This window comes from Eriocheir sinensis, chromosome 18 (assembly GCF_024679095.1).
Source record: "Eriocheir sinensis breed Jianghai 21 chromosome 18, ASM2467909v1, whole genome shotgun sequence".
In the NCBI taxonomy this organism is placed as follows: Eukaryota; Metazoa; Arthropoda; class Malacostraca; order Decapoda; family Varunidae; genus Eriocheir; species Eriocheir sinensis.
The window spans coordinates 533,300-552,566 of record NC_066526.1 but is presented as its reverse complement, the minus strand read 5'-3'; the positions used below and the strand labels follow the sequence as shown (position 1 = coordinate 552,566).

The window sequence follows — 19,267 nt, the reverse complement described above, 5'->3', positions numbered from 1 at the left end:
GTGCACACCGCCGCCTCCAGCCGTGAAATGGAAGACCAGGGGAGAGCAGCTCCGGAGAGGGAAGAGAAGCACCAAAACAATGAACAAATTAGCCGCGGAGGCCTGCCATTGGACTGCTTCTGGTGACTGGTCAGAATCGGGAACGCTCCACTCCAGACACCATTACCATGAACTCAACAGAGGATGCTCATTATAGGTGACCACTTCCATGCCGCCGAAGAGACTCACCATAACAATATTCTGCGGGAGAAGGCGACGCTGTTGTTAAGACTTGTCAGCGGTAATTGCTACTCAGACAATTCGTTTTCTATAGTGAAACACACTTCATTATCTTTTTTTACTATTTAATGTTAGGTTTTTATTGTCTTCTTCCTCATCCTAGTCTACATACATACCAAACAGTGACATTGTATAGTAAAAATATAGTTGGTCAGCATTTTTTTTCGTCACTACAGCGTCAACAATGAAGCACAACTCTGACAGACACACAACCACGTTCTTAGTGGAATTCTTGGACAGTTATTAACACACATCCGGATCAGGGTTCTTCAAAGTGCGGGTCGTGCAGTACTCGGCCGCTACAGACTACTATTTGGGTTACCGTTGAAACAAATAAATATTCTTGAATAAACAACAAAATACCAGACGGCGGGGAACATACATCCTTTAATACTGTCAAGAGGGTCAACTGAGTGATATACTTAAAATAAATCTTGGTTTTGGTCTCGGTTGGGAGTTTCATTTCTCGTTGCTGACTACGGAATGGCCAATGAACAGCTACCAACCACATCAGATGAGAACGAGGTGGAGGAGGGAAGAGAGAGAAGGAGAAATAAACAGACGCTACCTCCACCTCCCTCGAGTTTGGGATATTTTGAATAACTGCGAGGAAGAAAAGGAAGAGGAGGAGGAAGAATAAACAAGCAATACCTCCATCTTCCTCGAGTTTGGGATGATTTGAAGAACTCTGCCCCAGATTGTAACTTAACTAATTCTGCCGCTCGTAATTGCTTGAAGTCATTAATCTCTACACTCTCATGAAGACACGTCGTTCTGCATACGTGGGTGATTATGCTATGCGTGCTTGCTTACAGACTACGGAACACACAAACACAAATACACTAGTCGGGGATTGTAAGAAGAGAAACACACTTTACAGGAGCCTTAATTAAGTGAATGTTGCGTCGGGATTTGATCTTTTTACTGCCAACATTGGAATGCACTTTGTTGCTCTATCATCCTCCGAAAAAAGGATTGAACATTATAAAACAATTTGTAATACTCTATCAGGGTCATACAACTAATAAATGGTCCCTGGTGTTCATAATTCAGCTTCGTTCAGACCGTACAGGATTTAGGAATGTATTAGATTCTATAATAATCTTGCATGAGAGAAAAAGAATGTAACGTAACGTTATAAAACACATTCGTAATACTCTAGCAGGGTCATACAACTAATGTTAAATGGTCCCTGACGTTCACAATTCAGTTTCAAGACCATGCAGGGTTACTAGACTCTTTAATAATCTTGCAAGAGAGAGTTAAAACGATATAATACCGTAAAACACATTAACACATTCATAATATTTTAAGGTCATAATACAACTAATTTTAAAATGGTCCCTCGCGTTCACAGTCCAGCTTCGTCCAAACCAGACGGAGAAAGGGAATAGGAAACCACAACAATGCCATTATGCTGACGAAAAATCGACGTAGCATTATAAAACACACTCATGGAACTTGAACAAGGCTAGAAAACTGATCGAAATAGGAAATGTTTTAAAAAGGATATAAATTCACACACTACATAGCATCACCTCGCACTTTGAAAGAATCGATGTAGCATTAAAAACACACTCTTGATAATCTAATAAGGCCAAGAAACTAATTGAATGGTCCCCGCCTGGCGTCCACAGTGTAGCTTTATCCAGACCAGGCCTTGAATAGGGTTAAAGTTCGTACTTAAAAAAAAACAAAAAAAACATATAACATTAAAAACACTCATAATAATTTTAAAAGGTCCTAAAACTAATCGTAATGGTCCCCGCCTGGCGTCCACAGTGTAGCTTTATCCAGACCAGGCCTTGAATAAGGAATGTCTTAAAAAGCATACAGGTTCTCACCAGTTCGTACTTTGAAGAAAAAAAAAACATGTAGCATTAAAAACACTCATAATACTTTACCAAGGCCAGAAAACTAGTGGTAATGGTCCCTGCCCGGCGTCCACAGTGCAGTTTTGTCCAGTTAGACCATGAGAACGGCAATGTTTTAAAAAGGGTACACGTCACACACTACGTAACACCACCTCGTAGATAGAAAATACTGATGTAGCATTATTGAAACATTCATCATATTTGAACAAGGCCAGAAAACAATATAGGGAATGTTTTAGAAAGCGTACAAGTCACACACCACGTAACATAACCTCGTAGTTAGAAAATACGGACGTAGCATTATTAAAACACTCATGATAATTGAACAAGGTCAGGAAACAATTTTGGGAATGTTTTAAAAGAGCGTACAAGTCACACACACACGCACACACACACGACGTAACATCACCGTAGCGTACAAAACAACACACTGAAGTAAGGCATGCAGCGTGATCTCGTTATCCTTGCATCTCCTGTACTGCGACCAACGTGTCTGTATCACCACTTGCTCTCTATCACCACGGGGAAGATGTGTGCACTCGAGAAGGCCAGTGGTGAGGAAACTATGAACTAATCTAAAATATAAGTAGGTCTATAGGCCTACGAACCACCACTACAGGTTAATTTGTGAGTGGTAAGAAGAAACTGTAAACTAAGCTATATCATAAATAGGTATATATGCTAATAGGTATATGTACTCGAGAAGGCCAGTGGTGGGTAAACTATGAACTAGTTAAGATAAGGAATAAATATGTCTGGTAGAGAAGACGAGTGGCAGGATGGAACTATCAACTGAACTAGATTATAAATATATGTACTTGGGAAGGCCAGTGATGGGGGAACTATGAACTAACTAAACTAAAGAATAAATATGTCTGCTAGAGAAGACGAGTGGCAGGATGGAACTATCGACTGAACTAGATTATAAATATATGTACTTGGGAAGGCCAGTGATGGGGGAACTATGAACTAACTAAACTAAAGAATAAATATGTCTGCTAGAGAAGACGAGTGGCAGGATGGAACTATCAACTGAACTAGATTATAAATATGTGTACTTGAGAAGGCCAGTGGTGAGGGGACTATGAATTAATCGAAATAATAAATAGGTCTATACAAAACAAAAATTTGTGAATGGCAGGAGGAAACTGTAGACTAACTAAGCTAGATCGCAAATATGTGCACTCGAGAACTAAGCTACAAAAATAAATATACGTACTCGAGAAGGCCAGTGATGGGGAGAACTATCAACTAATTAAGCTAAAAATTAATACTGTTAAACAAAACCAACGCTACAGGCTAGTTTATGAATGTATATGCACTCGACAGGGCTAGTGGTAGGGAAAAAAAATGAACTAACTATGATAAGAATATAAATATGTCTAGTCAAGAAGGCCAGTGGTAGGTCGAACGTATGAACTGAGCTAAAAATAAATATACCTTTACCCTATGCAAAATTGAAGCTACGGATTGCTTAATGAATGAATGTCTATTCGAGAAGGCCAGTGGTAGGGATAACTTGAGCTAACAAGATTAAAGTATGAACTATCAACTTACTAAGGTGAAGAAGAAACTAACTCCAAACTAACTAATTAAGATAAAAGTTAAACTGCAGTTACTTTATGAATGCATGTCTGCTCGAGAGGACTTTGAACCGACGATATCAAAGAATGAACTATGACCTAACTAAGCCAAGGAAGAAACTAACTCTAACTAAAAATAAAAGTTAACTATATCAACACTCAAAAACAAACTACAGTGACTTTATGAATGTATGTCTGCTCGAGAGGACTTTGAACCAACGATATCAATGAATTAACTATGACCTAACTAAGCCAAGGAAGAAACTAACTAACTAATCAAGGAAGAAACTACAAACTAAGATACATAATAAATATCTCTATACAAAACCACAGCTACGGAATACTTTGTGAACGAATGCCTCCTCGTCTCAGGAAAAATGCCTCGAAGTACTATGCCTCTACCTACAGTGTGCCTCATATGCCCAACCTAAATGTAAGGCCCAGCTTGACCCTTCCCACAACGGTCCTAGAATCAGTCACACGTAGGGAGAAGGGAAGGAGTGCCAAGGAAGGGAAGGGAAGGGAGGGAAGGGTAGATGACGAGGGAAAAGTATGATAAGGAAGCTGAGGATCGGAAAAAGGTGAAGGGAAAGGGAGATAATGAAGGACGGGAAAGAAGTGTAGTGGGAGAAGAGGAAGTGAAAAGGATAAGAAAAAAAAGTAGCATAAGTTGGAGAAGGTAAAAGGAAGGGAAATGACGAGGGAAGGGAAGGGAAGGGGATGAAAAAAGCATGTTGCGAGGTGACAGAAGGAGAAGCGAAGGGAAGATGACGAGGGAAAGAAAGGGAAGGAGATGAGAAAAGAATGTTGCGAGGGGAAAGAAGGGGAAGCGAAGGGAAGATGACGAGGGAAAGGAAGGGAAGGAGATGAGAAAATAATGTTGCGAGGGGAAAGAAGGGAAGCGAAGGGAAGATGACGAGGGAAAGGAAGGGAAGGAGATGAGAAAAGAATGTTGCTAGGGGAAAGAAGGGGAAGCGAAGGGAAGGTGACGAGGGAAGGGAAAGGAAGGGGACGAGAAAAGAATGTTGCGAGGGGAAAGAAGGGGAAGCGAAGGGAAGGTGACGAGGAAAGGGAAGAGAAGGGGATGAGAAAATAATGTTGCGAGGGGAAAGAAGGGAAAGCGAAGGGAAGGTGACGAGGAAAGGGAAGAGAAGGGGATGAGAAAATAATGTTGCGAGGGGAAAGAAGGGAAAGCGAAGGGAAGGGAAGGGGAGAAAGAAGGAAGTTGAAGTACGGAAGAAGGGAAAGTAAAGGAAATAAATTAAAAAAAAGGATTGTATGAAGGGGAATAAGAAAAATGAATGGGGAAATGATGGGGAAAGGAAGGGAAGGGAAGGGAAAGGCGACACACACACACACACACACACACACACACACACACACACACACACACACACACACACACACACACACTACATACAGACCTACTTCCTGGCTTCACTAAATGATATGTAACAGGAAATCAATCAACTACAGAACTCAGTCAACTACTTTTTCTCTCGACATTAATTATAAGAAGCAGACGAAACGAAACAACGAAATCTTCCACTACTCGAACCTGTATCTGTATTCCTGACTTTTTTTTACAAGCGATGTGTGAGGAAAGGAAATTCGTGGGTCACTTTATCCTACATCTGGCAGCTTCTCTTGGTCGTTAGATAGATAGATAGATAGATAGAGAGAGAGAGAGAGAGAGAGAGAGAGAGAGAGAGAGAGAGAGAGAGAGAGAGAGAGAGAGAGAGAAAACTAAGCCGTTTGTTATGCTATATACTGAACCAACTAACATCATCGTCTGAGAAATGATATGTCGGAGGGAGAAATTAATGTAGTACAAGCCACTGGATCTATCGTCGTCTGGCTTTCCCTTGGCTACTGAAACCTCTGTCTGATCCTCTTAAAAGCCTGTCCTCTCTCTACGGTATAAGGAGTGTAAACCCAATCGTACGCATCCTTCCAATTAGTACTCATAAGACATAACAGATGATTGACAGAAATGACTTGTGATAATTTAAAACAGAAATGGACTTAACGAGTATTTGAGATGATAGGAAAGGAAAGATTTATTGACTTTGGCGATACTAAAAATTTATGCTACTTAAATGATCCCAATTAGTACTCATATAACGTTACGAAGAATTGAGAGACGATATGAAAAGAAATATGAATTAACTTTGACAATACTTCAATTTTGTACCTCAACTCAATTTCCCACAGTAATTCATCCTCTCCTATACTGTTCTTTGCGTTAGTGTATGAGAACATTGCGTACCATGAAGTTTTTTCCTGCCACACCAACACGAAGTAACAATATTAGGGCGATGTCACGTCTTCTCTATACTGAACAAGCTCGTAACATCCTCTCCTACTCTTCTTTACATTACTCTAAAAGAACGTTGCATATGAAATCTTTCCTGCTATACATACGAGTCTTTTCCTCTACTATATAAGCTTATGATATCCTCTACCTCTGTTCTTCGCATTACTCTAAATAGCGTTGCATATGAAGTCTTTCCCGCTATACATACACGAGTCTTTTCCTCTCCTATACAAACTTATGATATCCTCTACCTCTGTTCTTCCCATTACTCTAATATAACGTTGCATATGAAGTCTTTCCCGCTATACATACACGAGTCTTTTCCTCTCCTATACAAACTTATGATATCCTCTACCTCTGTTCTTCCCATTACTCTAATATAACGTTGCATATGAAGTCTTTCCCGCTATACATACACGAGTCTTTTCCTCTCCTATACAAACTTATGATATCCTCTACCTCTGTTCTTCGCATTACTCTAAATAGCGTTGCATATCAAGTCTTTTCTGCTATTCATTCACGAGTCTTGTCCTCTACTATACAAGTTTATGATATCTTCTGTCGTTCTTTGCGTTACTCTAAAATAACGTTGCATATCAAGTCTTACCTGCTATACAAACGAGTCTTTTCCTCTACTAAATAAGCTTATGATATCCTCTCCTGCTCTTCTTCACATTACTCTAAATAACGTTGCATATCAAGTCTTACCTGCTATTCATACACGAGTTTTTTCCTCTACTATACAAGCTTATGATATCCTCTTCCTCTGTTCTTCGCATTACTCTAATATAACGTTGCATATGAAGCCTTCCCTGCTATTCAGACACGAGTTTTTTCCTCTACTATACAAGCTTATGATAATCGCTCTCGTTCTTTGCGTTACTCTAAAACAACGTTGTATATGAAGCCTTTTCCGTCACACCCACGCGCGTCTTCTCTACTGTACAAGCTCGTAACATCCTCTCTTGCTCTTCTTTGTATGACCTATCAGTGTGTAAGAGCGTTGCATATGAAGTCTTTCCCGCCACACACGCACACACACACAAGGAAACAGTTGGGGTGATCTCGCGTCTTCTTTTCTGCTATACAAGATTGTGATATCCTCTCCTGCTCTGTTTTGCATCACCTACCAAGTGTGAAAGAGCGTTGCATATGCAGTCTTTCCCGCCACACACACGCGCACACACGTACGAGGTAACAACGAGAGACATCAAGTTACCGACCATGTACTGCGCAGGTAGTAAAGATAACAAGGACTAAGGTAACAAAGCTAACTCTCCCTTTAAGAACACTCCTACCATCGGGGGACTCTAGCTACGTGGGATAACAAATAGCAGGATAACAAATAGGGAGTCATCAACCACTCTAAAGGGCCGGCAGGATAACAATCAGTAAGGTAACAAACTTCTCCCGTCAAGAACAATGAACCTACTGTCGGGGATAACAAGAATGGTCAAAAGGTCACACTGTATTGTTATCCATTTTGCTACTACCGTCAGGATAACAAGAAAGGTCGAAAGGTCACACCCTTCTCTATTACCGTCAAGGGATAACAAGGAAGGTAAAAAAGTCACATTGTAGTTATCCATCGTTCTACTACCGTCAGGATAACACGAAAGGTCAAAAGGTCACATTATAGTTATCTTCTCTCTACTACCGTCGGAATAACAATAAAGGTCCAAAGGTCACACTGTATTGTTATTCTTTCTCTACTACCGTCAGAATAACAAGAAAGGTCAAAAGATCACATTGCATTGTTATCCATTCTCTACGACCGTTGGAATAACAATAAAGGTCACATTAGTAAAGTTATCCATTCTACGACCGTCGGGAATAACAAGAAAGGTCGAAAGGTCACATTATATTTATCCATCCTTCTCTACTACCGTCGGAATAGCAAGGACGGTCAAAAGGTCACACAGTATTGTTATCCATTCTCAACTACCGTCAAGGGATAACAATATAGGCCACATTAGTAAGTTATCCATTCCACGACGGTCAAGGGATAACAATAAAGGTCACACGCTACAGGAGAGTGCGCGTTCAGTGATGCATTAAATTTTCATCAACGAACGCCATATTAACAGTCACTTTTATTGTGACGGGGAAGTCTGGTCACGGATAACAGTTACTAATATCATTCAGTTATTCTCCATCTGGGTAACAGTTAGTCTTAGTTTGTTTTTTTATAGCAGAGTCCATTAATCCGAACAGCTGTGGTTTTCCTGCTCCTAGGATTACTGGACCTTTACTGTAAGCTGAAATGTTCGGTTTAGAGATAAGAATAATAAGAGTGATTACCTTAGCAATATCAGCGTGTCCACTCAGCTGCAGCCATTCCAAGCTTCTCGTGGATAAAAATAATGATAATAATAATAAGAAGAATATCACAATAATCATCACCACTTCGATAATAATAGTAAAAATAACAATAAAAATACAAGTAAAATCATAAGGAGAAGCTCAGTTAAAATAATCTTCAGCCGTTTTCAGCCATTCAGATGACTCTTTCGTCGTTTAGCTAAAAATGCCTTTGTCGTTACCCCGAAGGCCTTGAGGTGTTCAGAAGAGCCTCAGCCGCTCAACCAAAGATCTTGAACACGCTGGAGAGCTGGTCGGAGATGGAGGAGAAAAAGCCGGATATTCCCCCCTGGGTGTTGGGGGCCGCGCCTTGGGGCTGCTCGGGGCCGCCGATGAACACAGGGCGCCGCTGGTGGCTTACTCGGTCCTGTAAGAGGGAAGGGAGGCTGGGGATTAGCAGGGCAGTAGTATGGGAGAGTGTAGCCACCTTCATCAGAGGCGTCATGGTGATACCGAAGGAGCCGCGCGAAATTCAAATCGAGGCTGATACAAGTATTTTTTTTGTACTCTAGCTATCGTCAGGATCTCGAAGAAGTACCCAGAACACACACAAAAAAACCTGTTGTGTCAGTATCAGTTTGAATTTCGAGTGGCTCTGTTGGTAACAATATGGCGCCTGTCAAGAAGATGGCTACACTCCTGTTTTCTCTCTCTCTCTCTCTCTCTCTCTCTCTCTCTCTCTCTCTCTCTCTCTCACACACACACACACACACACACACACACAGAGGCGAAATTAGCACAAACAAGAAAGAGATACAGGAGGGCAAAATACAGCAGAATACACATTCGTACAACGATCACTTATACTTCTGAAGCGAAATGAAAGTAAAACGAAGGCGCGCGGGACGAAAAAAATAATAACAGAAATAATAATAATAAGCTTGAAAACGAGTTGAAAAAAAAGAAGAAACAATGAGGTCGGCAAATACAGATATACTAAATGGACAGCGAAAAACAAGAAAAACGGCGCGTAATATTAATAACAATATTAATAATAAAAGTCGCAAGCAATGGTGAAAATAAGACATAAAGCTCTTAATTACTTTAAGACATGCACCACACCATCACTACCATCACCATTACCTCCATCACCATCGCCACCATTAGCAGAGTCCAGGTGGAGGGAAGAAGGGAGGGAGGGGGGAGGTGTCATGCAAGCAGCCCTCAGGCCCCACACTCCGTGACTCACTTCTCTTCAGAGGACTCTCGCAGCCTCGCTTGGGTCTGTGTGGGGGCAGCCCTGACGCCCGTGTCGCTGTCTTGGTATACAGTCAGTGTCGGGCCTCGTTTGGTAACACAGACTACGTGATGTTTTAAGTTCCTTGGCTTATTGCCTCACAATTCTGCGGTAACACCCACCCACATTTGATAACGCTTTCGTGGAGGTTGTGTTCGTGTTTACAAGGGTATTTTTATGTGCCTGGTGATAGTGTGACGGGGCTGCTACACCATGAATGTGAAAAACATTCATGAGAACCCAGATAATCTGCATCGTGGCCTTTGGAAGTGTTTGCCGTGAGAGCCGAAAGCGTCTGAGAATACTGGCTCCTTGTCTTCAGACTTTACTTTGACTTTACTAACACAGAGACAGGCTGGGCAGCAGCTGGATTGATATTTTTTGAAGTGAAGTGTGATTCAGCGTTATTCAAGCTTTGGGACATAACGATATACCCATTACATGTACAATGAAGATAATTATTATTATTATTATTATTATTATTATTATTATTATTATTATTATTATTATTATTATTATTATTATTATTATTATTATTATTATTATTATTATTATTATTATTATTATTATTATTAATATAATTGTTATTATCAATTTTTTTATGTATTTCTTTTTCTTAAATGCGAGGTGTGTGACGTGCGTGCGGCGGCTCGTCGTGCACTGAGTCTGACTGATGCGGTCAAGATCTAAATCAACTTATCTAGACCCTGGATACGGTACCGTGGGGCGCCGCCGCTGCCGCGACCAACCAGCGCGTGGTGACGGCGGGCGGCGAGGCTCACGGCGCGGCCTCACGGCCCATCACGGCAGCAGACAACACAATCCTCCGCCGTGAGCCTCGCTCCCTCACATCGACCACCCGCTGGCCGCCGCGGTCACGACGGGCGCCCCACGCGCCAGACACACAGGCTCGCCGCACCCCGGACTTTACAATGAGTGGACAGCGGCGGCCAAGGCGGCAAGAGTGACAGCGACACCCGCGGCGCCAGGGATGCTCACAGGGACCTGCTAGGGGAAACAGCCCGTTATTATCACCGTGCCCAATGTACACTGATGAAGGGCGCCAAGGGAATGTTATATCTAACAAAGGAAGGAGCATGCTCATGAACACATGCTGCTGTGTGCTAACTATAGGAAAGTCAAAATTATTGGGTTGCCCTAGTACTTGTTGAGTTAAAACATGAGCAGTTTATTGAACCATTCAACATGCAAATAACGAGGGTTTAGTAAGTTTAACATATACATAAATAATGCTGGTGTGTTGTGCACGGTCTTATACTAATGGTGTCTTCTATACCGGAATGTTTGTCAGTGTTCCAAAATCACCGAACACTCGCCAAGTGAAGAGTCGACACACGTTCTTTGGCGGCGTGACAAGAGTGTTCGAAACTGACGCCTCTGATCAACATGCTTATTCTACGACACGCCGCGAGCAGACGGAGTGAAGACCCTTAACTTGGCGACTGTTCCTGAGCTGCAAGAGCCGCAGACACGCTGGTGACGCACTGAGTCTTTCCGCACAGTGGCAGCAAAGGGGGATTCTGCTTGCATTAGTTTTGGGACGTTGACCTGACTCCAAATGCACCATAAGAGGTTTCTCGCGTGTCATTTATTAAGACATTTTAGGGGTTAGTGCTAAGGGTGTCACCAGTGTGGCCGCGGGTGGCTAATATTCCGTGTGAGTGGGAGTGTGTCAGTGTGTAAGTGTGTGTGGAAGCAGGAAGGAACCATACCGCAGCGGAGGGGACGGGCGGCTGCGGCTCGACGTGGTGCAGGTTGGGGCCGCTGGGCAGCACGTCCGGCGGGGGCTGGCGGGAGAAGGGGGAAGTGGGACGGTGAGGACTGGGCTCCAGCAGCCTCCCGTCGCTGCTCAAGTGTCGGGGAGCCCCATCTACATAGTCTACTACTACTGGTGTGCTCCTTCTTGACCTCATTCCTTCCATATGAAGCGTGCGATAACAGAGAGGCTTACGCGCGACATAACGTAATGGTAAGTAAGCCCCTCCGTCACTACACGCCTCGTGTGACCCACTGCTACTGGCATGCTCTTTCCTGGCATTATTCCAAGATACTCCAGGCTAACGCCGCCCTTCAACCATTGCTATGTAGCGGCAAGAGCCTGCTCAAACTCCAGGCTTGATTATGCGACCGAAAAGGCAGCTACTCGGGCAGCAGCCACCACTGTGAGGGGACTATGTCTATGTATGTCATAGTGACGGCTTTTACAGAGTAAGGGTCGAGTCACTGAGGAGTCGGAGTCAGCTGCTAACTCAATCGCCGCTTTTTCACAAATAAATAAATCAATATCGGACGGCGGCAGACACACAGTTATCAACACTAACAAGAGGATCTCAAATAGGTCATGAAGGTGACGCACAAGGTCGAATCTATCCCCCGCTCCGCGCCTGGTTTCCCGAGTCCCCGCTCACACGATGGTGCGAGAGGTACGTTTAATTTCCAGCGAGTGACAACTCTCAGGCAAAAACTGTTGGGCCAATATCATCCTTTGTGAGCGTTGACGTGTTGGCGCCGCCACACAACGCTCGCGTGTCGCCGCGTGATGGCGTCTGGCGGCAGCGTGTCCTCGTTTTGTGGCTCTTAATGAAGGCACTTTGTGATCACGAGGAGGGACAAGCACTTTGTTAAGGAAATTAAGGGAGCTCTTTACAGTTCCTGCAGCCAATGTTACCACTCCTTCCTCAGACACGCGTTCGCAGTAAGCAAGCGCGTGAGCAGCTCTTAGCTGCCTCCTGTACGTACGGTGAAAGGCAGGAGAAATGACAAACGATAAAACACCCACAGTCCAAACTGAAAGTTATTCATTACTGTTGATTCGCTTTTGATTAATGATTATCTTCAATTGATTTTATTGAATTAATCATGTATATATATATATATATATATATATATATAGATATAGATATATATATAGATATAGATATATATATATATATATATATATATATATGTGTGTGTGTGTGTGTGTGTGTGTGTGTGTGTGTGCATACATATATGTATTCCATATATATGTATGCAAGTATTTATGCATGTATGTATGTATGTATGTATGTATGTATGATGTATGTATGTATGCAACACCCACCCACACACACACACACACATCAATGGCTGGGGGTCGATGTGTGTGATGGTCTGTGTGAGCGTCACCTTCAAGGCGGGACGCTGCGGGGGACGCGGCGGCGGTGGCGGTGGTGGCGGCGGTAATGGCGGCGGCGGCGGCAGTGACGACGACGACAACGGAGGTGGAGACGGCGGCGGAGGAAAGCGCCACGAAATCCTGCCATACTCGCTCGTGTGTTAAGCCGCTAGTCGTCCACTCGCTGACTCACTCACCCAGTCGTGTGTTAAGCCGCTACTCGTCCACTCGCTGACTCACTCACCCAGTCGTGTGTTAATACGTTACTCGTGTTATCCACATGCTGTCTTTCCTTTTTTGATTTATGTAAGTATAACTTTGCCCCACTGTTACCAATCTAGGGTTTACCAAAATATTTACAATGCTAGCGCTCCGAATGATGCTAAGAGGCGCCTGTATTTTCTTACGACCAGGCTTCTGTTATTATTATTATTATTATTATTATTATTATTATTATTATTATTATTATTATTATTATTATTATTATTATTATTACTATCATTATCATTATTATTAATATTATTATTATTGTTATTGTTACTGTTATTACTATTATCTTAATCATTACCCTAATCATATTATCATAACGCAGCAGTTAGGACAGGAAAAAAAACAATGCTGTAGGTAACGTTAGGCAGCCAGTATCAACCAATTAATCAACCAATCAATCACTGGCGGCATACGGGTGGGGGGCGTCGCCCCATCCCCCTACGACGCCAACTCCGGGGATCCCTTCGAGCAAGTCCCCATGCAGGCCACTCTCATCCTAAGTAACTTCATAGCAGGATTCATATACTTCAAAGCACGAACTTTGTGGGCGTCCCCTTGACCCAGTATCAGCGGTACCAGAACGAGCGTATCACCATTGCATCCTGGTGTGTGCGGCCCTGGCCAGGCAGGCGGTGCAGTGCTCTGAGCGGGCCGCCTCACCAGACACATGCAGCTTCCCGTCATGCAGTGAAGGCGACAACTAGGACATGTTCATTATTCATTGCGCATCACTCCTATAATGATTAAGTGACCAAAGGCGAGATTTTTATACGTCATCAGTTTAACATGCAAAATTTGACTAAAAGCTAAAATCGTAAGTTTATATTCGCGGTGTTATGTAAGATGACCAAAGATTGAAATTTTGTTCAGCCGTAAATAAGTTTAAACACCCGGAACTTATGGACTTACAGCTAAAAATCGGTAGTTTATATTCACGTTGTTATATTAGGAATCCGAAGATCGAAATTTGTTCAACCACCAATTTAAATATTCAGAACTTATCGACTAAAACCTAAGAACCGGTGTTTTACAATCGCTGTGTTAGGTTGTAAGACCAAAGATGGAGTTTTCGTTCTAAGACGCTCCAATGCCAAGGGGTACTTACTGAGGCACGGTAGAGCGTCACGTTGAGTAGGGTTGGGTTAGACTCCTCCACTATAAACTCCTCCACGGCAGGATCATAGCCGCTGGCGTACACCTGTGAGAAGAAACAGTAGTAGTAGTAGTAGGAGCAGCAGTGGTAGTCATAATATTAACAGCAAGAGAAAGAGTATTATTATTAGTAGTAGTAACAAAAAACAAATTAAACAACATATACAATAGATCAGTAACAAGGAAACATAAAGACAGACATAATCATACAAGAAAATGATAAACTGCAGTGTGGATTCAGAAACAGGAGAAGCTGTCTAGCCAACTCTGACCATCCCGCCCCTTCCTTCCCTCACCTTCAGACTACTTCCTTCCTTTCTTCCTTAAATACTTACTTTCTTTCCTTCTTACTCCTTTACTCACCTCCAGACTGTATAGGCCGGGCAGGAGGACGCGCCAGTACTCCCCATACTTGGTGGTCTGGAAGCCGACGTCCCTGCCCATGATCTTGAGCGAGGCGCCTTCCACCGGCCGTCCCGCCTCGTCCGTCACGAAGCCCCGCACGCCGCGATGGACCTCCCCCAGATAGCGGACCAGAGCCTGTTGAGATGACATATGCATAAAGGACGGTACATGAGTTTTAGTGTTGCTGTTGGTGATGTTAGTGTTGCTGTTGTGGTGGTGGTGGTGGTGATGGTGATGGTGGTGGTGACAGTAGTAGTAGTAGTAGTAGTAGTAGTAGTGGTGGTGGTGGTGGTAGTAGTAGTAGTTGTAGTAGCTGTTGGTGTTGTTAAAATGAAATGCATAAACTTATCTTGATGGTCAACAGCATACGTTTTCTTCTCACTTCTAACAACTATTTTTCTCATATGTGTGTGTGTGTTTGTTTATTTGTTTGTTTGTTTCCTGATTAACTGACTGACTGACTGACTGGCTGACTAACTGACTGACTGACTGATGAACTGACTGACTGACTGACTGATGAACTAACTGATTGAGTGACTCACCTTCTTGTTGTCCTGCCAGAACTTCGTGAGCTGCCTGGCCATCGGGTACTTGCAGCAGGACAGCTCAATGGTGATATCCATGCACCCGTGCCACACGTAGTTGTAGTCCTGCATGCCGCCTGAGAGAGAGAAGGGAACGGACGCAGGTAAGAGAAGGTCATCTTACACTCCCTTCACGATAACGTAGTCAATAAGCCTCTCTAACGCCAATATGCTTAAATGTAAACAACCAACTGGCCTCTTGCAGACTCCGTACGTTCTTATGTTCTTATGTTCTTAAATAGAATAGTATTTAGTTTTTCGAGTCACAGGTTAAAGAAAATGTAAATATATAGACGAACGGGTATTTAAATATTAGTCACCTGAATACCAAAATAAACAGATAAATATAAATACCAGTAGAAATGAATATATTAGAGGTAAATTAATTAGGTAAATACAGGAGAAACTAAAGAACATAATTACTACAGACAGGTATGCAAAAATAATGTCACTGAAGAAGGTAAATATAGAAGCAAACATGTAGGAAAATAAAACATTCAGTATAGAGTTAACGTGTTATCAAAACTGAGTGTGAGACAAACACACACACACACACACACACACACACACACACACACACACACACACACACACACACACACACACACACACACACACACACGAGGGAAGAAGACACTTTAATCAACAAAGGAAAAGTGTGAGGGAAAGTGACGGACGCAAATAAGCTTGAGAAAGAGGAGGAGGACGAGGGGAAGGAGGAGGAGGACGAGGGGGAGGAGGAAGAAGAGGAGGAGGTAATTTCCTTGCATATTAAAGGCGTATTTACCTGGAGAGGGAGGAGGGGAGAAGAGGAGGAGGAGGAGGAGGAGGAGGAGGAGGGAGAAGAAGAAGAGGGAGAAGAAGAAGAGGGAGAAGAGGAGGAGGAAGAGGAGAGGAGGAAGGGATGGCGATACGATGAAACAGAAAACCTCAAAAAAGAGAAGGAAAAAAATCACAGGAATCAATAAGAAACGCAGTCAGAGGAGTTCCACAGACGAGAAGGTTCAATAAATCAATGAGTCAGCCAGTCAGTCAGTCAGCCAGTCAGTCAGCCATTTAGTCAGTCAGCCAATTAGCCAGTCAGCCATTTAGTTAGTCAGCCATTTAGTCAGTCAGTTAGTCTTTCACTCATTCAGTTAGTCAGTCTGCCATTCAGAAACGAACTTAAAATATAGTAAAGAAAAACACACACAAGAAAAAAACAAAAGAAAAGATCAGAAAAACATATCCACTCAAAGAAACACAGCCTCGCGTCCTACCAGTGAGGGGGTACCAGGCGGCCCCGTTGGTGGTGCCGTTGGTGAAGGCGGGAGCGCCGGCCTTGCAGGGGAGACCGAGGTGCATCGTGCCGTGGTTGAATGAGTACACGCTGGCCAGGTGCTTGAACACGTCCTCGTCCGGGGTGAGGGAGGGCGTCGAGGTGAACTGCTGGAAGACTGTACCGGGGAGACGCGGGAAGGGAAGGTTAGGGGCAGAGAGGTGGCTGTTGGGGTACGTGTTTGTTATTGTAGTGAAAAGTAATGCGTGTTGTCTCTTAGTGTGTAGTTCTAAGGTTCTAAGTTAGTAGCTGTAAGGTTAAGGTTCTGAGAGGTGGTTTTAGCTGGGGTGTGTGTTGGGTATCCTGGTTTTGTCAGTGCTTGAAGGTGAAGTGTGTAGTGTTAGTGGTGAAATTGTGAAGTTATTAGTGCGTTGTTTTGTTTGAGGTTAGTTGTTTGACGTTAATGTTTCTTTTTGGTAGTGTGAAGTTTTTGAAGCTATTAGTGTGTTTCTATGGGCGAAGTTCTTGAAGTTAATAGTGTTTTTTTTATTCGTGTGGAGCTTTTGAAGTTGACAGTGTTTTCTTTTTTGTTAGAGCGTAAAGTTCTTGAAGTTAATAGTGTGTTTTGTGTGTATGAAGTCCTTGAATCTAGTAGTTTGTAATGTGTGAAGTTCTTGAAGTTAGCGTTTTTTTTCTTAGTGTCAGGTTTTCTAACTTAGTAATGTTTCTTGTCAGGTGAAGTTTTTGAAGTTCGTAGTGTGCAGTTCTTGAAGTTAATGATTTTTTGTGTGTGTTTGTGCAACGAAATCAACAACTCTATGCAATCTCAGTGTACTACAATTATCAAAAGCTTAAGCATATTTTGTGTGCATTCAGTAAACATACAAATATGGGCCAGAGAAGATAAAAAAGACTAACTTGAGGCCAAAAGAGTTAATTAGTGTTTTGGATATTATGGTAGTTAGTATGTAGATAATTAGATGTTATTATTTGTATTTAGTTTATTAGTCTCAGGTGTGTGATTATTATGAAAAGGTAAATTAAGAGTCTGTCACACGGCGTCCCAACACAAGACGAAGAAGCGGAGTGCACGGACAAGCTAACAAAACAACGTGCACTACATCATTTCAACGGGGAAAACAATGACCACAAAAAGCGAAGGGGAATAACATATGTACTGCCTGTAGCTAAGCCGTAAAAGATGAAGTATAATCCCTTCACGCTTAACTTTCAATATAAGCTTCTCTCACGCCATACAAGTGCCCACAAATAGGACTTAGACTTTCTCAGCATCCATTAGTCATATCGTCACCTTCGTAAACACTCTGCCTAAGGTGTTTTCGGCGTATATTTTTGTATAGTTCATTGTCATTCTACATATGTCATACTGCATGGGGAGGCGGTGGCTGAGTTGTTAGCGTGCGGGGGGCCGCGTCCAGGAGGGCGCGGGTTCGCGTCCCTCCCACCACCACAAGCTGGAATATTTCAGTCACCGCCGAGTTGCCTAATTACTCACATGCTGCCCTAAAGACCACCTATCAACCCGGCTAAATTCTCTCTCTAAAAGAGAGGATCAAAAAATGAGCTCAGGGGAGCAGCATGAGCCAAGGAAGATGGCGCCACTATAAACACTTGCCTGCGACATAACAGGCTGAGGCCGACCATCAGGCCCCACACAGAAAAGCCTACCGGCGCCATAGGCAGAAATGAGAATAAAAAAAATATCTAGGGTGTGTGTTCTGCCTTAACATTTCTGCCTAAGTCATCAGCCGACTTAGAAAATTATTTTTTTCCCTCATATTCCCATGAAGTAGAAAATAAAAACATAGGCAGTTCGTTTATCAAGGTGACGATTTGAAGCTCGAGTTGTAAAGGGGGCGTGGCTTGCTGGTGGATGAGCCAATGATATACACTTATTAGGGAAGAGGGCGGGGCTTAATTCCGAAGTTAGAGTGAACAGAACATACTTCAACGGAAATAAGCAAAAAATAACTCCCACAACATGTATTGCCAACTCGTGCGTATAGATAATTTTCTACAACACACACACACACATAGACACACACTAAGAGGAGTTCTACAACACGAAACAAGTGAGCATCGAGCAACACTGACACACGAACACACAAACACTACCAAACACGCATGTACTGTCGATGTGTATTCAGTGTTTCATGTTTAGTTAGGGTTTTCTTCAAGTTAGTTTTTTTCATCGATATTAGATATGTTATTATTCTTTTTTATTTTGGTTTATGGAGTGGGCGAGTTAGGAGACGATGGTTAATTTTCGTTTTTTTTTTATATATATATATATATATTCGTTGTTAGATATATCGACAACATCGGAAATTAAAAAGAAAAAAAGAAACAAATGATAATGAAAATAATATCCAAAGGTAAATTATTGTAAAGAAAATAATAAAAAAAGACAAAATGAAAGATGAAGTTGAAAAATCAACATTATTCAACTCGGCAGAAAAGAAATAGACGGAAACAAAACAAAAATAAATAGTAAATAAATAAAAAAAGATAATCCTAAAAAAACTAAGAAAACATCACTTCAGTTTTAGTTATCACAATGTTTTCGAGTTTTTCATTTATTACTTAGAACATAATAATAATAATAATAATAATAATAATAATAATAATAATAATAATAATAATAATAATAATAATAATAATAATAATAATAATAATAAATAACTTCCACAGGCCGCCAGTAAGGAAGCAACACGCAAGCAGTCACATCACCAACACGCTGGCCAACCACGAAGCAGCATAAGGTCAAGG

General features: G+C 42.3%; 1 protein-coding gene across 6 annotated transcripts in view; it reads right to left on the bottom strand.

Moving 5' to 3' along the window:
• Positions 1–327: 327 nt before the first annotated feature.
• Positions 328–19,267, bottom strand: part of LOC127000193 (carboxypeptidase M-like) — a 76,961-nt gene continuing 58,021 nt past the window's right edge. For all 6 annotated transcript variants that reach the window (XM_050863602.1, XM_050863603.1, XM_050863599.1 and 3 more), the window contains 7 exons: positions 16,479–16,655; positions 15,178–15,296; positions 14,594–14,770; positions 14,184–14,276; positions 11,385–11,459; positions 6,305–8,781; positions 328–6,201 (listed from right to left, as the gene is read on the bottom strand). In XM_050863602.1, coding sequence (XP_050719559.1) covers positions 8,635–8,781; positions 11,385–11,459; positions 14,184–14,276; positions 14,594–14,770; positions 15,178–15,296; positions 16,479–16,655 — 788 coding nt within the window. In that variant the 3' untranslated portion in view covers positions 328–6,201; positions 6,305–8,634. The remainder of the gene's footprint in view (positions 6,202–6,304; positions 8,782–11,384; positions 11,460–14,183; positions 14,277–14,593; positions 14,771–15,177; positions 15,297–16,478; positions 16,656–19,267) is intronic.